This window comes from Lycium ferocissimum, chromosome 4 (genome assembly GCF_029784015.1).
Source record: "Lycium ferocissimum isolate CSIRO_LF1 chromosome 4, AGI_CSIRO_Lferr_CH_V1, whole genome shotgun sequence".
In the NCBI taxonomy this organism is placed as follows: Eukaryota; Viridiplantae; Streptophyta; class Magnoliopsida; order Solanales; family Solanaceae; genus Lycium; species Lycium ferocissimum.
This window is the reverse complement of record NC_081345.1, coordinates 40,197,542-40,223,897: the sequence shown is the minus strand read 5'-3', so window position 1 is coordinate 40,223,897 and position 26,356 is coordinate 40,197,542. Positions and strand designations below refer to the sequence as shown.

Below are 26,356 nucleotides of genomic sequence, written 5' to 3'. Positions count from 1 at the left end.
TCGAGGGATACAATGATTAATGACAAAAGAAAGAGCCAATCAAATAAATTGTAACAACACAGATGAGTATATGAATAAATAAGGGTAGAGAAATAAATAATAGTGATATTGATCCATCTTTTTGATAGGCCTAAAAAAAATAGCCGAGATAAAATAAAGAAGAGATGTTGCAAAAAAGAATGGAGAACAAATAGTGAACTGCAAATTGAGAAGAACGGACTATGGGTCTTTGATTGCTTGGAAAGTGGAGCCTACATCAGTCCACTTGTCAATCAAGCAACACAAGTATGACTTGACATGCTGCACACATGGTAAAAAAATTTCCTTAGTTGCTATGCCGAGTATATCCACAACTCTTTTTTCATTCAACTTCAGTAACTTTTTTCATTCAACTTCCATTCCTCCATAAATTTAACACCTGGTTTGATACCTGTTATCACGCACAACGAGTTAATATATATCAAGTTCCAATAACGCCAACCGAAATACAAGGGGGGAAAAAAAACTTACCTTCTATTCTGGACCACAAATTTGCTGTTTGTTTAGCAACAGAATAAATAGTAAAGAATCACAATCTTTTACTAAGTCGACCATCAAGTATTCCCTGATCCAAAATCAGTGTCATATATTAGTAAGTTAGTGAAAGATCACTTCATCAGTTGTTGTTGTTTATCACTTCATCATTGAAAAATATACAACTATGATGGGCGTCTCTAACAAACCAGATCACAAAAGGAGAAACGGAATAAATTCATACCTGCAATGCAAAGGTGACGTCTGCCTCATCTACTTTTAGAGTTACTCTACATAACTTTTCTTCTCTAACCTTTCCAACTTTTAGAATCCCCTGCATTTTCATGTTCACCTTGGGTTATGTGTCTTCCCAATTCTTAACTGAGAACTCATGACCAAGAAGAGAAAGAGAAAAGGAGACTGAAATGGAGAAACATGTTTTTTATGCAAGACTTTACCTGGTCTCCTAGCACTCTACACATGCCTGATAGCTCCATCATCCCAACTGGTGGTATTAAAGTTGATTTACACACATCAAGGTAAGAGATGTTCAGCTGCAACAGATAACAAATTGTCTCACATCTTGTTTTTTCTCCTTGTGTTGTTTAAATCTCACTGTTATAGTACCAAATAGAAAGTACCTCGCCTATAGTCGCATCCTTCTTTTTCCCCCTGAATAGCTTGACAGCAGAGCAAAGTATAATCTGGAGTGAAATATATTAAGCATTACTCACAACCACCAGGTGATTTTTATATGCCCATACAACAATAATCTAGAAGGGCAATCATAAAAAGGGTGGTTCCATATTGAGCACTTTTTTTTAAGTGTTAATAGATTTGCAAATCACTAAAATCCTACACCCTGTGATGATGATATTTTGGCAAAGACTAAAGACCTCCCATGCAAATCAACTTTTGAATCTAGCTCTTGCAATAAATGCTGCCAATACAGCACAAAAATTTGGATACTTCAACCATAATCCAATAGCTTTCCTCGTTCGTTCTTCACTTTTTGTTTTCACCTTTTCTTTTCCTTTGCAGGGAGGGTCAAGAAATCTCTTGTAACTAGAAACTAACTAGGAAATGAAACCAAATGAACTCTAGATATCTTCTTATGTCAAGTACTCTGTGTGATTACCTGTTGATGTTGTGGAAGTGATCTATATGCCTTTGGTAAAGCAATAGCCACATGATCAACCCTAACCTGTTAACGAGTTCCCAGTTTTAATAAAACACAACATGCTATTTAAAAAGAAAAAGCGAATGAGGATACATAAGTCATAAAATTACAGCTAAGCTCGACTAAATTAGTCAGCTGTTATCATATACGAACATTGAGGTCCTAAATTGATTGAAGGACATTTGAACATTTTAATATTATTAAAGTGTCATTTTTCTTTGTCCACTATGCTGCATTGACCATCCATCGGCGTATGGAGCATTATTCCCTCTAGTTACTTTGAGTAAATGGATGAATGTGGACACAAGTTCATTTAACCTTCTAGTCATTATTCTCCATTAACTCAATATTCATGCACATTCTTCTTGTAACCTCTAAATAATTATTCTTCCATTATCTACCTACTTTACTACCCTATTCATATCAAATTAATTCAAGGATGAATTTTTCAACTATAAATAGTTTGTCATCCTTACTTTGTGGACATAGAGAAAAATATAGTGTATGAAAAGAGTTAAAAAGAGAGAGAGTTTTTTCTAGTTGAAGGAAGGTGTTCTTTTGGTGGAGCTTTGGACTCAACATCTTGTCCAGTTTGTTGAGTTATACGACGTGATCGGGCCGTTGTATCTGGAGGGACAAGTCGAGAAAAAGATGCTATTTGGGCCAGGATCGTGTAGATTATTGCGCTGCCAAGAAATTTTGCCTGAATCTCCTTAAAGAAAGCGAGATATCCGCGCACTCATTAGAAGATATTTTTATTTCTTCATTTTATTTTTTCAATTGTAATTGTAATTTCATTGTATTATCACCAACAATAAGTTACACCTACTTTATGTCTAGCATATCCATTTTAATTCTCAAATACCTATACGCAATGCGTTGCTTAGGCCTCATGACTATAGATATCTCAATGGATCTCAAGGGAGCAAACGAGCACAAATGTGAAGCAGCAGAAGTTCAAAACTAACTTTAGTCTGCAATACAGTTACCCTTCGGTCCACCCTTTTAAATTCTAGATTTATTCATATCTACAGAAAACTTAATAATATGGAATCAGAGAAAAAGAAGCAAAGAGAAGAAAATCACGTAGCTGCTGAAGCTGGGATCACACAATGACTTGGCTATATAAAACAGTCCGAGCTCAACTATAGATCCTCCAGAATCAATAGTTTGACAAACTCAAAACCGTTAATGAGTGAAAATGACGATAATACTTACACCATTGCTTTCGTGTATAAGTGATTTATCATATGGTTGATCAGAAACTCCCCCGTGTAACGATGGCAAATCAAGGCTGGCGATAGAATCTCTTATTCTCGATAGCTTTGAACATCCATGATCTGAACGTGCTCAATGATTAAGGAGTCCTGGAAATATTACATAATTACTTATAATAGCAAGAAAATTTGATCTCCTTATGCCCTTCTTTTTTTCCCTCAATAACTCAGGTATTAATCAATATGATATTATAAAGTTGTTAGGCCACAATCAAAATGAACATTCATGATCTAGCAATATTCACAAAACCTGATTAACATTCTCCAGACGCGTGCTCTTATATTAGGAACGGTGGATTAGTTAAAAGCATCAGTTTGAAGAAATAGTTACATAATTATCTGCTAACAATAGTTAACCAAATTAGCAAGAAAATTTGATCTCCTTATGCCCATTTAGTCTATATATATATATATATATTACACACCAATAACTCAGGTATTAATCAATATGATATTACAAAGTCACTGCCAGCCCCTTCCCCTTTTCCCGTTCTTATCCGGTTCTCCGGCGCACAATCAATATGACCGGAAAAGCACCAAATAGCGATGGATCTAAATTGTTTCTGAAAAAAGCTGTGATGAGTCAAACTTGCAGCAATATTCATCTAGAAAAAAATGTAGACTACACAGATATCCATAGTATATAATATTTTTCCTCATATCTCCAGACTGAAAAAAACATTGTTAATTTTCTGCCATATTAGAACAGGTATTTGTTATATATTAGGATATTTGTTACGGTGGATTATTGTGTATGAAATAATAAATCTTGGATTAGTAGTTTGAAGTAGGATGGATACAATGTGTCACTAGGATAGTCTTACTGCATATGTAAAATGCCCTATAATAAATTCAGAAGTAAAACTAAGCAAAATGCAGATATTAATAATTAATGTACCTATCCTTGCACATAGTTCCACTGCTTGAGGCTGGAAGATTGTGTGGGGAAATGCCTGTTCAGCAGTCAAAGTACAAGACAAACTCTATCAACAATAGAACCATAAGAAATGATTTGTACTGTGCTTTATGCAGATAACATACGACAGGCTGTAAATATCATAGGCAGTCTACACATTTTCAATCAAACGCATAGACCAAAAAGAGGAAAGAGGTAAGTTACTGCACTAGGATGCAAATTAAGTGGAGCAATCTCTAATGCTTTCTAGGTTCTGGCATTAGAATCAGTTGGTTCCACACCAAAGCAGCATCAGTAACTAATCATTGAAAGCACTCGAATTCAGACTTTAGATAATTTCTTTTTGGGTTGCCTTATGATTCTCTTCCTTCCCAATTCCCATATGTAATATTGTAACAGGGTAATGTGGGACTGATCTTCACTAAAGGAGATTTGAAAGAAGTCAGTGATGAAGTTTCCAAGTACAAGGTATACATAACTTCCTTTTTCGTTTTTCATATTTCTTCCTTTAGAGGTATCATTAAGATTAATCTTTATTTATCTTTTTGGTTTGCTGGTAAAAAAAAGTCTTTACTGTATTATCAGTGGATCTGGATCCATGTAGGAGCATGTGTAAAAGATATATAATACTAAATCAATTTGGTATCGAAATGACTAGCTTTTTGCTCTAAGGTTTCTGATCAATTTGTTTATTTCCCCCTTTGAAAATGCTGCTTATGAGTTGATTTAGGTCACAAGTCATTCTGATCTAGGCTTCTTATTCTTGCAATATTTGATAGGTAAAAAGCTATCCAAAATACTAGTTTTACGTTTACAAATCCTCACTTGCTGTTTCTGAGTTATGAACACTTAAATTTATACTGAAGTATGAGAATGCTAACTTTAACATTTGATCAAAAAGGTTGGAGCACCTGCTCGACTTGGCCTTGTTGCTCCAATTGATGTGGTTGTTCCTCCTGGAAACACTGGACTAGATCCTTGCCAAACCAGTTTCTTTCAAGATTTCCTAAGCTGCTTATGGTTTTATCTGTATGAAAATAATCTCACATCCCAGTAAAATTTAGGTTCTGAATATCCCAACCAAAATCAACAAAGGCACAGTTGAGATCATCACCCCTGTGGAAATCATTAAGAAGGGCGAAAAAGTGGGCTCATCTGAGTCTGCCCTTCTTTCTAAGTTGCTCATTAAGCCATTCTCTAATGGTCTGATAGTCCAGTCTGTCTATGACAATGATTCAGTTTTCAGTCCTGAAGTTCTTGAACTCACAGATGATGATCTTGCAATGAAGTTTGCTGTTGGACTAACAAATGTTGTTGGTCTCTCCATGATTCTTGATTATCCTACTCTTACGGCTATTCCACACATGTTCATCAACTCGTACAAGACTGTTCTGTCATTTGCTGTAGCAACAGAATACTCATTCCCACAGGCTGAAAAAGTGAGAGAGTACTTGAAGGTTAGCACTAAGAGCCCGTTTGGATTGGCTTATAAGTTGTCCAAACCAGTTTAATAAGCCATTTTAAACTTATTTGGGTGTTTAGTAAAATAGAAAACAGTTTAAATTAAGTTAAAAAGTGCTTAAAATAAGCCGAAGTTACTCAACCCCAACTTTCTTTTGCTTAAAAGCCATTTTGGTTTGACCAACAACTTTATCTTTTTATCCCTTATATTTTATGTTAATTCCAATACCGTTCTTCCTTACCCTAAAAAAAGACTTTTATCTAAACACGTAACTGCTTATTTATAAAATAACTTTTAGCACTTAAAAAGTACTTTAAACACTTATGCTTAAAAGCCACTTTTTTTCCAGCTAATCCAAACGGGCTCTAACTGCATTCTTGAAAGACCTTTAATTAATTAATCCGTTCTTCTTGACATTATCTGAACAAAATGTTTAAACTTGGACCCTAGAAAGTTTGCTGCTCCAGTTTGCTGCTGCTCCTGCTGCTAGTGCTAAAGCAGCTCCTGCCAAGGAGGAAAAGAAAGAAGAACCTGAGGAGGAGGATGACGACTTTGTTGGTGGATTGTTTGATTGAGTTATTTTAATCTAGCAATATCTGCCAGGTCCTAAGATTGGTATTAGTGATGATGAATGCTATTTTGGATGTCTAGTAGGATACTTTTAAGCAATTTCCATTTGGTTTGTATCAGAAGATGTTTTATGCACAGAAACTAAGTTCCTTTCTTCGAAGTGGAGTTTTAACTTTGGGTTTTGAGCTATCTTCGGGCATTTTGCTCCTCTCATTGGCTCTGAGTGTTGCATTTGGTTATCTATATGCTTAATTGCCTAACTTTTTAATTTGAGAATCAGTGTGCAGTATAGCTTTTAGGTTTATAGGAATCATAACGAGAATTCAGTTGCTGTGCTTTGCGATGATACTCGAACAATTAGACCACCTGGAGAAACAAATCCATTTAAAAATTAATTTTCAATCATAATCAGAAAAGAGATTAGCTGATTTTGCTTCACTTGCATTTTCAAAGTGCAGAGTTTCCCTAGTAAAGATATTAAGTTATGCTAGAGTTCAAATATGTAACGTCTTAAGCTAGAACCTATCTATGGTTGCTTTATACTCCTTGCTGGGGTTGTGGGAACGAATGCACCACTCACTTTGGTGGAGCATAACTTTTTTAGTGCGATGTTTAGATACTCATTCGATTGGGGAACAAATTATCCCGAGATTGAAGCTTAAGGCTCATCAATACTCCTTTTCCCCCTTTTTAAGACTCTGGAGATGAACCACTTCCTCCACAAAATGTCACCATAATTCCCCTACTAACTGGCACTACGTTCATAAGTTGAGTTTGAAATGGAACCGAGGGACGAAGGGTATTGAGATTTTTAAGACAAAAGAAACTCGGGATAAAGTTATTTTCGCTCTTTACCTCACATAAAACCCTTTGACTAAAAATCAGCAATATAGTATTTTCATCTGATCTTTTTTTTCAGGGATTCTTGAAAATGAGAATCAGCTTTTGGTAATATAATACAATAAAGTTTACATGTCAAAAAAAAAAAAATCCAGAAATTCTTGAAATTGATAGATATTCAATGCCGTGTATATCGACAACTCTTAGTTGCTATTTCTCTTCCTATAATGTAACTATTTTGTCATTCAACTTCAGTAACATTTGAGAACAAAAAGTATGATGAGGGGGCCATAGAAAATTCCAATGTTTAATGGAATCCAGATGTTCCTCTTCCATTCGTCCATAAATTATAGCCACTTTGACCAGGTTTGATGCCTGTTATCACGCACAAAAAATGACTTAGTATACTTAGTATATATCCAGTTCCAAAATGCAAACCGAAATACAAGGGAAAAAACTTACCCTATATTGTGGACCATAAATTGGCTATTTGTTTAGCAACAGAATAAATAATAAAGAATCACAATCTTTTACTAAGTCAATCGTCAAGATTGCTGAAGACAATTTCGAAAGAAGCGTATTCCCTGATCCAAAATCAGTGTCATATATTAGTGAGATCACTTCATCATTGAAAAATATACAACTATGATGGATGTCTCTAAGAAACCAGATCAGAAAAAGAGAAACTGAATAAATTCATACCTGCAATGCAAAGGTGACGTCTGCTTCATCTACCTTTAAAGTTACTCTACATAATTTTTCTTCTCGAGCCTTTCCTACTTTTAGAATCCCCTGCATTTTTATGTACATCTTGAGTTATGCTTCTGCCAATTCGTTAAAAGAGCACTCATGATTGAGAAGAGAAAGAGAAAAGGAGACTGAAATGGAGAAACATGTAGTTTATGCAAGACTTTACCTGGTCTCCTAGCACTCTACACATGCTTGACAGCTCCATGATCCCAACTGGTGGTATTAAAGTTGATTTACAGACATCAAGGTAAGAGATGTTCAGCTGCAATAGAGTACAAATTGTTTCACATCTTGTTTCTCCTTGTGCTATTTAGATCTCACTGTTATAGTAACAAATAGAAAGTACCTCGCCTATAGTCGCATCCTTCTTTTTCCCCCTGAATAGCTTGACGGCAGAGCAAAGTATAATCTGCAGTGAAGCATATTAAGCATTACCCACAACCACCAGGTGATTTTTAAATGCCCATACAACAATAATCTAGAAGGGCATCACAAAAAGGGTGGCTCCATTTTTCCAAATCACTAAAATCCTACTCTGTGATGATGATCTTTTGGTAAAGTCTAAAGACATCCCATGCAAATCAACTTTTGAATCTAGCTCTTGAATAAATGCTGCCAATACACCACAAAAATTTGGATACTTCAACCATAATCCAATAGCTTTCCTCTTTCGTTCTTCACTTTTTATTTTCTCTTCTTTTCCTTCGGGGGAAGGGTCAAGAAATCTCTTGTAACTAGAAACTAACTAGGAAATGAAACCAAATGAACTCTAGATATCTTCTTATGTCAAGTAACTCTGTGGTTTACCTGTTGATGTTGTGGAAGTGCTTGTATAGTATCCACCACTGGCGATCTATATGCCTTTGATAAAGCAATAGCCACATGATCAACCCTGACCTGTTAAAGAGTTCCAAGTTTTAGTAAGACACAACATGCTACTTAAAAAGAATAGGTGAATGAGGATACATAAGTCATAAAATTACAGCTAAGTTCAACTAAAATAGTCTGCTTTTACATATACGAACAATGAGGTCCTAGGTCGATAACTTACACCTACTTTATGTGATATCCTAATTGTTCAGGCCGTAGCATATCCATTTTAATTCTCAAATCCTCATTAGTGTAGATATCTCAATGGATCTCAAGGGAGAAAACGAGCACAAATGTGAAGCAAGCAGAAGTCCAAAACTAACTTCAGTCTGCAATACAGTTACCCTTCAGTCGTCCACCCTTTTAAATTCTAGATTTATTCATATCTACAGAAAACTTAATAATATGGAATCAGAGAAAAAGAAGCAAAGTGAAGAAAATCATGTAGTTGCTGAAGTTGGGATCACACTATGACTTGGCAATAGGAACAGCCCAACCTGAACTATACATCCTCCAGAATCAATAGTTTGACAAACTCAACCATTAACGAGTGAAAATGACGATAATACTCACAACATTGCTTTCGTGTATAAGTGATTTATCATAAGCACCATCTCTCGGTTGATCAGAAACTCCCCCGTGTAACGATGGTAAATCAAGGCTGTTGATAGAATCTCTTATTTCAGCTTCTAACATCTCAATAGCACTCCTGAAACAATGATGAAAGATAAATATTTACTTATAATCAAGGGAAAGCTGTACAACAAGCTCTTGAAACATCCATGATCTAGGATTAATACTCTCACGAGCTCAACGAAGAACTTAAGCATCAGTTCTGAAAATAGTTTCATAATTATCTGCTAACAATAGTTCACCAAATTATGAAGAAAAATTGATCTCCTTATGCCCTTCTTTTTTCCCCAATAACTCAAACTACCACTCATGCACTCTATGACTAGAATTTCATCTCCTCAAATTATATTACAAAGTTGTTAGGCCACAATCAATATGAATTCAGGAAACTTTCTCAAATTGTGATGAGTCAAACTTGCAGCAATATTCACAAACCTGCATATCCATAGAGCCTTCCTCATATCTCCAGACGCGGAAGCAACTTTCTGCCATATTAAAACTTATATTAGGATACGGTGGATTATTGTGAAATAAATAAATCTTGGATTAGTAGTTTGAAGTAGCACGGATAAATGTGTCACTAGGATAGTCTTACTGCATATATAATAAGGCAAAAGTAAAACTAAGCAAAATGCAGATATTAATACTTAATGTACCTACCCTTGCACATAGTTCCAATGCTTGAGGCTGGAAGACTGTGTAAGGAAATGCCTGTTCGGCAGTCAAAGTACAAAACAAACTCTATCAACAATAGAACCATAAGAAATGATTTGTACTGTGCTTTATGCAGATAACATACGACAGGCTGTAAATATCACAGCCAGTCTACACATTTTCAATTAACTCATAGACCAAAAAACGAAAGAGGTAAGTTATCGCACTAGGATGCTAATTAAGAGGAGCAATCTCTAATGCTTTCTGGGTTCTGGCAGTAGAATCAGTTGGTTCCACACCAAAGCAGCATCAGTAACTTGTCACTGAAAGCACTTGAGTTCAGACTTTAGATACTTATGACCACCAGTCATTGAACTTGTTACTCATATCCTGAGCCCACACCCACTCATGATATAATGAAAACCGGCTAAATAATAAGAAAACAAATACATCCATGTGATAGAACTATTGCACTTTGCTCAGGGGAAGGAAAATGAGAGTAAGAAGCCATGGAATTACGTTTAATCTTTGCTGAAGAATGGAGATGACCTGGTCCTTAGAATAGGCACGAAATGTTATAACTGCTGGCTTGCCTGAAAAAATAAAGCATAAGTCAGAGATTAAATACTGTTCTACATACAATAAGTAATCTAGCATAAGCTGCATTAAGAGGTTAATTGGCAAATAGGTGTTTTTTACCACATACCCTTGTGAGATTAAAAGGGGCTATTTTGTGTAATAAAATTCATATGCTACAGAAAAATCAAAGAGAAACCCCATAACCAAAGCTAGTTGACTTTCTCTGTCCAATTGCTTGTGTTAAGAAATATTTAAACAACAACTCTTTGGTGCAGCCATTAACCAGGGTTTGACAGTTTTTACCATGTGTTCTGCGGTTACATTATGAAGCTTGACGCACAATTATTAACAGCTTGAATAATTAGGTCCAAAAGTTAAGATCTGTTTAACCTCTCTGCCTAAACTAGATGAAGTCAAAGAATTCAGAAAGAAACAACCTGACAGAAAAGAAAATACTCACAGTTCAAGGATTGTAGCTTTGGAAGAAATTTATCTGCTAGGTCTATTGCATTAGCAATTCCTGTCAAAGCAGAGTCCCAATTAGGAGCAAACATTAGCAGAATAATAGCTTCATTTGACAATACCAAAACTAGTCATATTAGAAAAACACTAAATCATTAGATCAAGAAATTTTGGCCTTTACGGTCTAAGAGCTCCAGTACCTATCAGAATAAATCTGGAGAAAGGTAACGTTGTTAGCATGAACAGCTCATGAAGCACGGCTTTGTCTTTTGTGATTAAATAATCCAACTCATCAGCAACTATTAACCTGTTCAACACTTTATGTTATTAAGCGGATAGACAGTTTGATTAAGCATCTAATAACAAGCACTATAAATGCTTCTCCAAGTTAAAGTAGTTTCACTTGAAATACAATAGAACCTTGAAAGGTAAAAAGGGGCCCCAAATTGTAGAAATTACTGAAACATCTAGAAGATGACTTACAGCATCTTCGTGACTGCTGTCTGCTGCTTCTCAGAAAACATTTTCTGAAGATACTGCAATGGTGATGTGCGACTATTTAGCTTTCTCCGTGGTTGAATTTTATCAAGTATCTGCAATGGTCACCAAAGCATAAGCATGCAGCGATGTATTATTTAGCAACTGAATCAGTAGAATAGCAATGTACCTTGCTGAAAATGTCAGATGTCTTTGACAGAGAACTGCAATTGAGGGATAATGTGTCTGGAGCCTGAAAACCAGACTGTAATGAGCAAGTAAAGAGTTGGTTAGCAATGATCTTCAGAGCAGTTGAATATGCATCTTTGGAAGATAGTTGATAAAGAAAATCTTTTGCAAACCCCTCAACCACTTGGGGAACTCTCATATGCAGATGAACTCTGAGGTTATTCAAAATCAGTTAGGAAAAATTAGAATACTTCTTGCGCATGATAAGAATCATAAGTGTTCAAATTAAGGCATTGACCTAGATCTTAAACCTTCCTTGAGCCCTTTATCATGAGGACTTAAAAGTGTGACCAAAAGAAACACGACTCTGAGTCCGGACAATTCCAGTCATGTCTCTTTGCATATTATAGCATGAAAATATATCCTTGAAGAACCTCAGATCGTCTAAAAAGCAGAGCAATCAGAAAACAGTACAAATCGTCTAACAAGTAGAGCAATCAGAAAACAGTACAAATATCACCAACAATTATCTAGCTAATTTTGGTACAATTCATTCAAAAATATTTAAGATTACATTTTCACAATAAAGAACAGATGTAAGAGTCTCAAAAAGGCATTACTTGCAATTAAATGGTCAAATGAAATCCATTCCAAGCTTAAAGCTCAGGAATCAGAATGAATTATCTCTTCCTTGTAAACTTATTTCAAGGGTTCTGCAGCAGTTACAATAGCAAACATTTAATTTGAAGCCTCAACAACAACAATAACAACATACCCAGTGTAATCCCACAAGTGAGGTCTGGGGAGGGTAGGATGTACACAAACATTACCTCTACCTTTGCGGGGTAGAGGTTGTTTCCGATAGACCCTAGGCTCAAAAGAGATGTAACCGAAGCATGGTACATTTGTTAAAGACGGTCAGTACTTCACTACATTATAAGGTTATAGTTAGCAATTCAACATTTTTTACATGGTTTAGGCCAATAGCACTACCAACATTAGGATACTGCAAATGGAAATAGTTCATGATGTGGATAGATGAACTTGTTTGGTTAAGGAAACACAGTTCATTATAACATTCATGTCATTCCCTCAAAAAGCATTGCATTCATCGCAAACCAACAAGTCATGTTTCGAAACACACCAAGCAACAAGCTATACCTCAACAACAACAACAAGAAAACACCCATTGTAATCCAACAAGTGGGGTCTGAGGAGGGTAGGATGTACGCAGCCTTACCCCTACCTTCGTGGGGTAGAGAGGTAGTTTCCGATAGACCCTCAGCTCAAAAGAAGAGTAAAATAAAAGAAAGGTTTTCGAAGCTATACCTCTTGTGCCCAATTAACAAGGACCTGGTTGACCTTCTCCATTGATAGAGACTTTCCAGTCCCTGGGCAGCCACACATATACAAACTTCCAGCCTTCTCTTGTTCCACAGCTTGCTTACAAAACTCCAGAACTCTATTCTGCTCAACTTCTCGACACACCAGATTTGATGGAGCCCTAGACACATGCAATGCCTGTTTCACTGCATTTAACTGCTCCATATCTACGGATAAAGATGGTAATTAACACAGCATGAAATCAAAAAATCACATGCCACTAGCTATGAAGTGCAGATCCATATTAGTTTAACCAAATTAAAGTAGATTATCTCAACTAAAGCAATAAGAACTATTACACCTCAATTCCAAAGTAGTCGAGATATACTGTATGAATAATTTATATCCATTCCGCTCCAATTCAACTATTATAGTTTGTTATAGAAATAAATTAGTGATTATCTTCGGACGAATACACAAATCTCTAGAAATAAATGCCTCTTTTACTTCATTTAATTGCTCCATATCTATGGATAAAGATGGCAATTAACACATCTTGAAATCAAAAAATCACATGTCACTAGATATGAAATGCAGATCCTTATTAATTTAACAAAACTAAAATAGATTATGTCTCAATTAAAGAAATAAGAGCAACTATTACACCTAAATCCCATAGTAGTCGAGATATGCTATATGAATAAAATATATCCATTCTGCTCTAATAGAACTACGATATTTTTAGAAACATTCTCTCTATCCCATAAAGGTAGAGATAAGATCTCAATTTACATCTTACCCTCCCCAGACGCCACTTGTGAGATTACACTGGGTATGTTGTCGTTTTTTAGTGCTAGAGATTCTCGACAATTTCTAACGAATACACAAATCTCAAGAAACAAATTAAAAGAACTCGTGGCAAACATTGACCTAATCAGTAAACAAAAAATCGATTTAAGAAATAAGATAAACAAAACAATCAAGCTCACCTCTTGGATTCCACATAGGCTTCGCTAGAAAACTTTCTGATAATCTCCTTTTAACTGGTGATTTGCTCATAATAACTGCTTTATCTCCCCGATTCGCCTGAATTCCACATAAAAACAGAAGATCAATTAATTAATTAATTAATTAATGCACTTTTGACAGTAAATCTTCACAAATTTAACGAATTACTATTACATAGTTGGAGAAAATTAAGTTACATTTGGAGGAGTTTTAGGGCTGTCATTGACACATCGACGTGGCGATTTCCATTTGCACGGAGATGGAGTTAAAGACGAAGTTACTAAACTGTCGTCAGTAGTTGGATTAGATCTGAGTCTTCGTTTTTGAGGACTGGATACTATTTGATCGGCGACTACTGTGGTCTCACCGGAGACACGTGGCGAACGACGGACGGCTGCGATTGTCGGCATCTTTGAAAAGCCGATGGTATGAGAGCTTAGATTGGAAGTGAAGTGAATGTATGTATGTTGTGAAGGTTATGTGTTTAATTATTTATATATATAGGATAGATAGATAGATTATTGTGTGTGCTCAGATTCAATTCGTTTCGCGCGAAAGAGGAAACTGTAATAGTGTATTTCCCGCCGTTTTGTAGTGTTTTTTTGAAGTAATGAGACTTGCATTGCGAACGTTCGGCCCATCAAATAAATCACGGCCCAAATATTAGGAACTAAGGGGCAATTCGCAGGAATGTCCTTATTTTGGGGTGGTCTTTAATATTTGACCCTCAAATTGGTTGTCTTTAATTTATGACCTTCGCTAAATACCATGAGGTTTGGAATTCAAATCCCGGCTCAGTCATAAAAAAAAATGCAAAGCAGAGTTTTGTAGCAAAGTTAGGCCTATTCAAATCAAAGTTAGGCTCAAAAATTTTGAATGCAAAACTCTACTGTGCTCGTGTAGAGTTTTGCATTCAAAATTCTTGTAGATAGAGTTTTGCAATTAAAAATTCTGAGATAGAGTACTTGTGAATCCAAACCTCTGCCTTGCGAATTTTTTTATTTTTTATGAGCTGAGGTTCGAATCCAGAACCTTGAGGTATTAGGCGAAGGACAAAAATTAAAGACCACCAATTTGAGGGCCAGAAATTAAAGACCAGTGCTTTTGGAGGCAATCCGCACAAAAAAAAAAAAAAACTAAGCAAACCTATATATTGGGCTTTTATGATTTTTCGGTCATTTGCACTTTAGGCCCTCTGTTGTGCTGGTCTTTAATTTTTTCTCTTTAATGCAAATAACTTTTTTGCGAGGTATATATTAATATTTGTGCATCATAATAACCTTTAAGTTATGCCCGTGTGCATTCTGAAGAATTTATGACGGTAAAGCATAAATTCAATTTGAAGGGTAAATATTTAAGACCAACCCATTTGAAGGGCCAAAATTAAAGACCGGCCCATTTGAAGGGAAAACCGTGCAATTTCTTCAAATTCTCTGAATTTGTAGGGTTGCATCCGAAACTCCTTCGGCGAAAAGTTACACTGTATAAACATGATTAAAATTATTTTTATGTATAGATAATAGTTGAACCCAAATGGGCTTATTCATGTATTTACTTCTTCAGATTTTGAACCCCTTATCGCAAATCCTGGAACCGCCACTGCTTCATTAATGCTTAGCTAAGGCAATTCAATTACTTCACAAAGTTTGGACCAAAAAAAATTACTTTTCTAACTGTTTTGTGTTGGTGTTCCACCTATATAAGATGTTTCGACTAGCATTGTAGTTTAAATTTATTTTTTCTGTTATACGTGAAATATAGAAGCAAACACAGGTCTAAACTTCTTAAAATTTTACATACAAAAGAAAGAAAACTTTTAACGAAATCCCTTCTTCCTCTCCGATCCCTGGTTTGCAGACAAAATGTAGTGATAATAACAGCATCAGCCAAATTAAAAGGCTTAAATGTCTGACCAGTTAGTTAGCTGCCTTGCGACATTATTCTTTCCAAAACAAAGAAGAAAGGCAAGTTAAATTTACAAAAGAATATTCAAAACACAGCAAAGTCTATGATAATAACGTCCTTTCAACAGCCAAAGAGACCACGTGACATAACCTCCCAAAAAATATTCAATATATAGGACCAAAATCCAAAACAGTCTCGTTAATACTTTCATGATATTTGCCTTAGCTGCTTATTCACATAAAATCTTCTCTTATAATTTAAATCCACTTCATGACGAAATATATACAAATAAAAACCAGTTCCTAATAAGTTCTAGATCTACTTTCTATTTATCGCCGAAATCCATAATACAGGCAAGTAGTAATATATTTTTTCATATTCATGCATGCAGTTAAAAGATAGACAAGATTAGACATTTTCTGAAACTTATGTTGTCACGGTGGGCTCTATTAGAACGAAAGATTTAGGTTGTGTTTGGAAAATGGCGTACGAAAATATTTTTCAAACAATGTTTTCTAATTTTTCGCTTGGCTGCTCAAACTATTTTGAAAAACATTTAATTAAGAAAACAAATTCTTAAAAATCAGGAAAATGACTTCCTTAGCTGGTGGAATTAGAGAAAACAAGTTTCATAAGTGACATTCTGTGCTGATTGTCTTCCCACCTGACCCCAACCCCTCCATCCTCGGCCCTCGACCCCTTCCCACCCACCCCCACCCTCCAACAAATCCCAAAACCCCTCCAACCCCAGGCACCTCCTACCCCACCTCATCGGACCACCCTTGACACCCCCAACCCCCGCCCCGAAACTCACCCCCAACACTCATTTCCTTCACTGTACTGGCATGCTCTACCCCGACTCCAACCCTCTACCCCCAGGCACCCTGAACCCCACCACTCATACCCTGCGACCCCACCCATGCACTTTATTTCACCCTAATAGTGTTTGCCTAAATTATATTTATATATTAATAAATGCTTAATATTTTTATCTTACTTATCAAAAACTAAAACATACAACAAGAAAATCACTTTTTTTCAGGAGCATTAATTTTCCTCCTTGCCAAACACACCCTTAATTCAAGAAACGCTGACTATCAGAGGGGCAAAATCAGAAAGGGGGATGGGAAAGGATATTTTCACATGCATGAAAAAAAATAAAAAATATAGCAGTTGGATTTTTGGGAGTTCTATGTTTGTATGGACGTGAATGGAGCTTTGGAGATGATCAAAACAACTCATATGGGATTGCGTAAAATCCTTGGTTTTTTCAACAATATAATCTCTATATCAAATTGTAGAATTGATGTTTGCCGCTCCCACCGCCCCGCCCCTACCTCATAACGATATCGATTATATATGTTTGAATGGGCTTATTTTAAGTTTATAAGTTCTCTATATGCCTAAAAAAATAAAAAATTGGGGTTTCAACTTATTTTTAAACTTATAGCCCGCTTCTTTTAAGCCTAAATCAAACAGTTTCAATTATTTTTTTGAAATTTTGTTTTAAGCATAAAATGATTTTGAATTTTAGTACCCAAACACTCAAAAGCTGAAATTTTTTATAAGCGGTAACTTATAAGCCAATCCAAACGGGCTCATAATGTTGACTTGTTCCATTTTTGGAAACTGACTATTCACAGCCCTTTAAGATATTTTCCTTGGCCAATTACAATTTTACCCTTAACACTAGGGAGAACCATTCATACCCATGCACACTCAAATTGAATTCGTCTATTATTTCGTCAAAGCTTCCAATCTTTTTGCATTTACATGTCATTGCAACCAATATATATATATATATATAATATATATATATCGATGTGTCGTGTGTGCGCATTTTAGCTTACATTAGTTAGTATTATTTGTTTGGTAAATTAAGAAGTAGTAGCTAGCACACAAAGCTGTAAAAACTACAATATAGGAAAAGTTAAAAAACTTGGAAATAATCAGAAGCTATCAAATTTCACTTTTCTCCAACAAGAAATTTTTGGGATTCCGTTATATTCCGATCCAAAGATTACGTCTTTCTATGGAGTCGCGAGAACGTAAACGGAGAACATGCAATGTCATTAAAAACCACGTTCTAGGACAGCTGAATAGTATGTGTAATACGTTGCATCCACATTGGACTTATAATTATCACTAAATCAATCGATACAATAGAATTTTTGTCTAAGTAATGTATTATATTATTGAAGTGTATGATCATCTCATTAAAAAGTTTAAAATGTTAAAAACTTTCTCAATATGTCGTTCATGTGTCTGATCCTTTTTCATGAGTCAAATATAGGGAAAAAAAAATTATAATCGGTAGTAGTAAAACTCGAACCTAGGATATATGTTTGCTCTTGTACCAAGATGAAGTGTATGTGGACCATGGTATGGAGACTGGAGTAAGGTCAATCCCGGTTTTTTATTTGCCCGATGTTGGGCGCTTATAATATATTATCCACGCTCTAATTTTCAGGCTCCGGTGTGTGGGCGTGTTTTTAGTATCACAAATAGTTGGTGGATGTAGCAATTTTTCTTCTCTGTTATATGATTTCGGTGATCAATCCTTACCTCATTGGAGTAAGCTTTTAAAGTTGAGTTAGACCCAAAATTCATTTTCTTATCATATATTACTGCGAGTTTATGAGTATTTTTTGTTTGGCAAATTAATATACAATTCTAGAACCAGACAATCAAGAAAAAGTTTAAAAGTTCTGGTAATAATCAGAAGCTAGTAAATTCCTCTTTTCTCGAACAAGAAAATTTTGAGATTCCGTTATATTCCAAAGATTACCTCTTTCTTTTGAATTGAGAGAATGTTAAATGGACAGCAACCACTAAAAGGATAAGAACTCCAAATAAAAGAATGAAGATGTGCCTGCTGCATGAGCCCTAAACATATATATTTTGAATAGCTGGGTTTTTTGCACCTAAATTTTCCTGTTCTAGTGAGAGATTTTAGATTCTGCAGATATCAATTCACTATACATTTTTTCTTTTATCCTTTGTTTATGTGAGATCGCTATTGTTTAATTGGAATTTTCCTTCTTTTGGAAATTACATCGTTTTCCCTGCCATTTTTTAATTTCCCCCTATTTGAAAAGATGCTAATTAAGAAGATACGGGGGGAAACTTTCTTCTTCTTCGTCTTGTTCTTAAGCCTATTTTTTTTAATATCTAACTTGCTGATGCACGTGGATGAAGGAAAAAACATCTTGTTATTTGGATAATATTTTCCTCGTCATACTCATAAATGTATACTTCTAAAGATTTTCACCACAAATTTATTAGTAATAGTTTAAATATATAATATATACTCCGTATATATATTGAATATAAATGAATCTTGTACACGTTAGAGAATACTACACTTGTGTCTTATCAGTTATCAGTTGTGTAATTAAGTTCTAAAATAGTTTAAATTTTCTAGAGCTACTTAACACATTGCTTGAAGGTTTTGAGTTGAATACTCAAATTTCTACATATATATGGTATCAAAGTCGAAGTTTGGCGAGCTTGTTTGCGTAACTATTGTTTTCTTCATGTCATATTGCTTTAGACTTCTCTCTCTTTCAATTTAGCTCATAAATAGACCGCGCTACTCTGAACTTTATTGTGACAACTCACAAGTGATCAAGTTAATTATACATGTGAAAAGGGCAATAGAGAATGTTACAATTGTCCCTTAATTATTGATAATGTAAGATCTCCGTAAGAATTTAAATGATAAAGGTTGGATGCTCAATTTTTTTTTCATTTGATATCAAAATCGAACTCTAGTGAGCTTTTTTGCATGACTGCTTTATCTCTTCATGTTATATTGCTCTGGACATTTTTTCTCTCAATTTAACTCATAAATTTATGCTGGATCTCTCTCAATTCAGCTTATCGAGCAAATTAAATGAATGCTACTCTAAACCTATTCACTAGCCAGTGGAATCCCCTCAATCTATTTCAAAACAAACAAGAAGGCAAAATAATATCATGCGTAATCGAGTTACACGTGCGAAAGGTATTAGAGTATGTTACAGTCATTCCTTATTGATTGGTGTGTAGGGCGTTTTTGTAATTTGCTTGAAAACAAGGGAATGTGACGTTAATTAGTTCAATCAAAAAAAAAAGTTTTTTTTTTCAAAGGGGGAGATGAAAAATGGAAGATGGACCTGAAAGATGGTAATGAGAAGATAATTAGATTGTCGTGGCATTGGCGTCTCCAATCTCTGTCCACTTCTTGAAACCTAATTATCCTACTATTTCATTTCCATCTAAATATTTGACGAAATATAAAAATTCCTATCTATATATCCCACTTTATACGTACGTGTGCATGTGCTATTGTGCTCCACAGAAAATTGTGTAAATTAGAAGAAATTCTCTCGAACAGATATAAAGCGATTTCGCAACCACTTTTACCTTCGATATTGAACAGAGAGTAAACATGCAATAACATCACCACTATTTGACTTTAATTTTATACATGGACAATATAAAAATTATTTTCTACACTAACACTTAAGGTACCTCAAATCAAGCAGAGAACTTGCTGCATAAGACAAATTAAACCATATCACAGTATTAAAAATCTTTACGCAATAAAAAGAACTTGGTTATTTTAAGTACAGTCGATTTATGTACTCTAATCACATGTGGTCTAGCAAATTGATTATGTAGTACCATTAAAGGTTATCGGAGTGGATAGGGCATCCTTCGTCCTAGATTGGAGGTTTAGGTTCAACTTCTGAATATAAAACAAATTCCGGTAGGGAGTGTTTCTCCTTAAATTGGTCTTACGACGCGAGTTCAAAATAGACGAGGTCCAAATGCAAATACAGAACATTTGATGGGAAATCAAAAAATATATAGCGACCATGAAACACGTAACAAACTTGAAATTAAGGAGTGAAAGAAGCATGTGACATTATTTGTTAATCATAACAAAGAGATAGCTATGCGTTAAGAGCTCTGAATTTAGAAGGTTGTCAATGAAGTGAGCTCCTTTCATTTCAATTTATTTGTCTTAGCTTGATTTGATATAGAGTTTAAAAAAATAAAGAAGATTTTTTATCTTTATAGTCTCAAATTAGAGATGTGAATAATGTACCAAATATGTCTTACTTGCAGTATTAAATACACTCCTAGACTGTTGTGATGAGTTACTAAAAATAGAAAACGACAATTTTCTTTTAAAAAAATCTACTACAAGAAAAGTAAGACAAATAAATTGAAACATGAGAGTAATTAAAAACATGGCATGTGAAAAAAGAAGTTTAATTAGGTGCCAAATATGTTGATCAGGTGCGAGGGCTATATTTTTCCTTAAGGCCAAACTTGTCACGTAGACTGCCACATTTCATACCTAACTATGCTTATTATGACTCTATTCAACCACCTTTACCAAAATGGAGAATAAGATCGGCAAGTACCTGAGCTTAATCATTGAAGAATGGAGGTATATAATTGAACCCCTTAAAATTGACCTCAACAGCCAAGGCTATTTCCAGACTTCGTGGTTGATTCAGAATTTCGACACCGTATATTTTGAAAGTGTTTGAGATTAATTTACGTTTAATGTACTTTTGTTGAAGGGGAAAAAATTTTACTCCCTCCATCCCAATTCATGTGACGATTCATCGTTTGACTAGATACAAAGTTTAAGAAAGGAAGAAAGACTTTTGAAATTTATGGTCTAAAATAAATTTTAGAAATTTGTGTGGCAACAAATAATTTAATTAAGGGTAAAAGAGAAATTTAAAGTTAAGTTATTTCTAATTATAGAGAGGTGATATTCATTTTGAGATAAATTAAAAAGAAGAAAAAAGATCTTCGCATAAATTGTGATGGACCGAATATTATTTAGAGTTGGAAAACGAGTTTAATTTTTTAAGCAAAATATTAAATATGAGAGTGCAAATAATTTCCACCTAGTGTATACAAACACTTATCATGCGGACCTTACTGGATGACTTTTCCACGGATGAATGTGGACGTGAAAATGATATTTACGTCTTTTGACTAAGGGGTTGAACTAGAGAACACTTGTGTCAATTGGTGCACAAAATAAACTTTTCTCACGGGTATACACGCTTTACATTTTTTAATATTTCCTCCTGGACGATATATGTTAATTTGCATTTTTATCAACTCTGTACAAAGATTAAAAGTTTATTTTATATGATATAGTATTATCACAAATGACTTCTCAAGTACAAATTCAACAATTAGAATTTCCCGTTGTCATAAAAGTGATAATGATAAACTTAATACTAACTAAAACCCAAATAGATTAAGGACCCGTTTGGCGCTATGTTAATTATTCACTTTTTTAAATTTTTTTTTTCTTCAGTTTTTTCAAAAATTAGTGTTTGGCCATGAAAATTCCAAATACAAATTTGAAAAGCAAGAAAAACTAGTTTTCAAGTTTTTCACTTTTTTCACAACCAAAACAGGTACATTTCAATAAAAAAAATACTATTTACAAAAATTATGGCCAACTCCAACTCTAACTCCAAAATTCTAAAAAAGTGAATTTTTTTTTATTTATTTATTTCTATGGCCAAACGCTTACTAATTAAAAAAATGAGATTGAATTAATGGCAAAATTTTTGTTTAGTTGTATTGATTGAACTTCACCAAAATGATCATATCCCCACAATCCAAAACCAACTGGCCCCAATTGTGTAGTGTGTACAACTCAAATCAACTCAGTCAAATTGGACCGAGCGAATCAGACCGGTAAGCATGTTTATTTATTTTGTGTATAATTTAAAGCACGTGTTTTAAATTAATATTAAATGTCATTTCACCCATTAAAAAAAAATATCTCACACGGTACACTCCGAGTGGAGTAACAAATAATCTGACACTAAGGACAAGAAATGCTCCATCAGCTTCTTTTCTGTGATTTTCTTATTAGCTTGTTAGAAATGGGAACAATTTTTTAATATATTTTAAGAAATAATTTAATTTTAAATTTCTCAGTTTATTTTTATTACATACTTTTGTAGCCACAGAAATCTCACGACGTGCTATGATTATATTTCTAAAAAATTTTGAGTTTCATGCCTAGTCAAATTATGCAGACATAAATTAAAGTGGAGGTAATACTTAAAAAACAAAAAAAAAATCTTTTTATATGTACATGTTCTGCATGCTAGCTTTTTATTATATTGAGAAAACCCTACAACAAATAGTATTCCCTCCGTTTTATTTTGTTTGTCATGCTTTGAATTGACGTAGTTTAATAAATAAATGAATATTTTTAAACTTGTAGTTTTAAAATATGTCACAACATTGCATAGTTATATGTTTTTTTAGCATTTATGATCTGAATACATATCCTAATATCTGGTATGATTACTTAAAAAAAAAAAACTAAAAATATACAAATGTGTAATTCTTTCCGGGATGAACTAATAAGAAAACACTCCCTCTGCTTACTTTTATTTGCCACGTTTCACTTCTCAAGAGTTAATTTGATTAATTTTGAAGCTAAATTGAATTAAATTAAAATTTAGATATTTGAACTATATAAAATACTATCATAAGTTGTAATTTTTTTATATTAATATAATAGAAATTGTTGATCAAAATATATATAGTTTGATTTTTAAAAAATGAAATGTGACAAGTAAAAGTTAACGGAAGGAGTAATGACAAACACAACTAAAAGGTCGGAGTAAATGTTGTCTATATCATTGTGCATTAAATTACGAAATATAACCTTATCAATAATGAAATGAAGTACGAGTAATTAATTGGATCCCAAAAATGTTTTGATCAGCGTGAAGGATTAGGCCGATGATTATCTTGGAGTGGGCCCATCAAATACATGGGCCGATGCTGTCACTATCAGTATGAACCTATTTTTTGTCTGCTAAGTGATGACAAAACAAATTGCAAGTTGGCCGCGCATATGCCCCATTTCTAAGCTTTACATTCTGCACCGTTGGTTCCTTACCCCTTCCTAACCAAATCAATACATATATAATCATTATTATAATCATTATTATTATTATACAATGAATAATAAAACATAGGACGACTTTGTAACATGGTGATTTGGTGAATAATATATGATTATTATAGAGTAAAATATAATATAGAGGTTGATTTGTGAGGATTGTGATAATATTGAAGATAAGAATTGGCTTTAAGGAGCCGTTTGGACATTAGATAAAATCATGAGATGAAATCATGTTTGGACATACAATTTAGATTTCTTAAATTTCAGTTTTTTTTTTTTTTTTTTTATAAACATAAAAACCTCATCACAAGTTGTGAAAACCATCTTTTTTTTTTCCAATTCTTATACGATCTTACCAAATGAGTAAATCATTGTTCATAATAAAATTAATACGCTACTAGAAAGCCTTTCTAAAAAATATAACATCAATTGATCAAACTTTAGTTCAATAAAAAGGAAAATTTAACATGAATATTAATGTAACTACTCTTTAATATAATCCTCCCACATGATAAACATGATTGGTAAATATATTTTACCAACTTGCAGAGTAATATTTAATATAAATGGTTGGTAAACATGATTGGTAAATATATCTACCAACTTATGGATTTTTTTTTTTACAAAATAGAAATGTATGGGTCAAATTTTACATTTATATTTTTGGAAATCATGATTTCAAATCCCAAATCATGTCTTTTTGGATGATTTGGGATTTCATCTCATGATGAAATTCCAAATCATCCAAAAAAACATGATTTAGGATTTCAAAAATTTTAAATGTAAAACTTGACCCATAAGTTTATATTTTGTAAAAAAAGACCCATAAGTTGGTAGATATTTTTAACAATTACTTCAACCAACCATTTATCAACCTCATTAACTTCTACCAACCGTTATTTATGTTCGTCTGTTGGAGGATTATATTAAAGAAATAGTTACATTACTATTCATGTTAAATTTTGCTTTTTATTTAATTATAGTTTGATCAATTGATGTTGGATTTTTAGAAAGGCGCTTCAAGCGTATTAATTTTGTTATGAACTATGACTTACTCATTTGGTAAGATTGTATAGGAATTGAAAAGGTTTTGATAGTTTTCACAACTTGTGGGGTTTTTATGTTTATAAGAAAAAATATAACTTAAAAAATTGCATGTCCAAAACATGATTTCATCTCATGGTTTTTTTGTCACCTCAAGCACTTTTATCGATCCAAGTACCGTTAGAATTAGATCCAAGGATTGTGATTATATTATTTATGTGTGTATTAGTAATACAGATTGTATAACCAAAATTCAAATGTTGTAAGCTTTAGTAGTTATTTAAAGTCTTATATGGAAGCTAATCATTTAACAATTGATCGGGGGGAAAAATGGAGTATACTTATGTGCAAGATGTATACTCCATTTTGTATACAACTCTAAAGCTTCTTGTATCATTTAATGCTTTGTTGTAAGAAGTTAGGAAGGTTTTCCTGAAAGAGACAAAAGTGAAAAAGGTAATGATTTCCTCATGGAAAGTAGTTTAAGCACAATAAGAATGATAGACAGAAAGTTGTAGATTTTTCACACAGCATCACTTATGTGCAAGATGATAATTGCAATAATTGTGTCATTTCAATATAAGATAGCTGCATATTTGTACCTTGGTTATTAATATTAATTTTGATCATTATGATATATTATTAAGTATGTTGAACCTTCATATATAGAAAATTTATCATATTTAGCCTATTTTTAACTACATTAGACTCATGTATGAATAACAGTACAAATTGGATGTAAAACATGGTTAATCAAATAATATAATGATTAATAATTTATTAAATTTGTGAAAACTCACTAGCCAAGGGATAGAAAGCACACATTTCAATTACTTAAGGGTTAATGTGATTAATCAGATATACCACAAGGACCAAAATTTATCAATATTTGTGGGATTAAAAAAGCAAATTTTCCTTTAGTATAATTTGGAACTTTCATAATCCAAGGATCTTGCTCCACAGCAACAAGATTGATATAGAAAATGTAGGTGGGACGTTAAAGTTTTTGGAGCATGTGAAGCTTTTTTGTTGTTTCCAAAGAGATGGTCTAGTAGTTGCGGTATAAAAATGAGGGCTCGTTTGGTTGGAAACAACTTATCCCGGAATAATTAATCTCGGGATAAGTTATCCCAGGATTAGTTATTTCACCCTCAAGGTGAGATAAAAAAACACTATAATCCCGGGATAACTAATCCCGAGTTTTTATTTCAACCAAACGTGGGATAAGGCGGCACTAAATTTTATCCCAGGATTATTTTTTCTTAGAGATCTCGTATGTGAATAGCAACTACTCCCTCTAGCCTAATCTACGTGTTATCGTTCGAATTTTAAGAGTCAAATAATTTAATTTTGATCTTTAATTCGGGCATAAAATCATCAAGTTTCTTTTTTTATTTTTTTACATATTTAGAGACAACGTAAAAAGTATTATAAGTCACAACAATTGACAATTCAAAATATTTACTAAAAGATATATGAAAAAATTATGATAAAAAAAGGTTTTGTTTGAATCTCGAAATGTTCCACACAAATTGGGACGAACAGAATAATATATTAGTAGGTGCAAGTTCATCACCTCCAACTTTTAAATGTAGAATTATTTTGAATGGTTGAGGCGAACAAGTTGAAGTGTACGTAAACAAATATGAGTACTAGGATGTATTAAAAAAAGGGTAAAGGTGCAAATATGACCCTCAATTTTGCGATTTAGTAGCAGATATATTCCTCATTAAAAAGTGATGCATAT

At 33.7% G+C, this 26,356-nt stretch overlaps 2 protein-coding genes and 1 long non-coding RNA gene across 4 annotated transcripts; 1 reads left to right on the top strand and 2 right to left on the bottom strand.

Annotated features, from left to right (window-relative positions):
- Nucleotides 1-387: 387 nt before the first annotated feature.
- LOC132054699 (uncharacterized) lies at nt 388-1,474 on the bottom strand. Its single transcript, XR_009414348.1, has 3 exons — nt 758-1,474; nt 511-604; nt 388-430 (listed from the first exon to the last, which is right to left on the bottom strand). It is a non-coding gene; the product is annotated as an uncharacterized LOC132054699 (long non-coding RNA).
- Nucleotides 1,475-2,567: 1,093 nt separating this feature from the next.
- On the top strand, nt 2,568-5,410 carry LOC132054048 (large ribosomal subunit protein uL10z-like). The gene is made up of 4 exons (XM_059446122.1): nt 2,568-2,648; nt 4,286-4,354; nt 4,788-4,832; nt 4,951-5,410. Exons 1-4 carry the CDS (start codon nt 2,568-2,570, stop codon nt 5,395-5,397), a joined length of 642 nt encoding a protein of 213 aa, XP_059302105.1. The 3' UTR covers nt 5,398-5,410.
- Nucleotides 5,411-6,787: 1,377 nt separating this feature from the next.
- On the bottom strand, nt 6,788-14,207 carry LOC132052901 (cell division control protein 6 homolog B-like). 2 transcript variants are annotated; one of them, XM_059444617.1, is made up of 17 exons: nt 13,901-14,203; nt 13,685-13,781; nt 12,702-12,922; nt 11,374-11,448; nt 11,190-11,299; nt 10,907-11,013; nt 10,705-10,764; nt 10,185-10,258; nt 9,672-9,722; nt 9,447-9,496; nt 8,952-9,087; nt 8,316-8,405; nt 7,855-7,917; nt 7,675-7,770; nt 7,461-7,550; nt 7,221-7,342; nt 6,788-7,133 (listed from the first exon to the last, which is right to left on the bottom strand). In XM_059444617.1, exons 1-16 carry the CDS (start codon nt 14,111-14,113, stop codon nt 7,304-7,306), a joined length of 1,572 nt encoding a protein of 523 aa, XP_059300600.1. In that variant the 5' UTR covers nt 14,114-14,203; the 3' UTR covers nt 6,788-7,133; nt 7,221-7,303. The 2 variants fall into 2 exon arrangements, with proteins under 2 accessions (XP_059300600.1, XP_059300601.1); XM_059444618.1 differs by lacking the exons at nt 6,788-7,133; nt 7,221-7,342 and having other exon boundaries at nt 7,461-7,582; nt 13,901-14,207.
- Nucleotides 14,208-26,356: the final 12,149 nt, after the last annotated feature.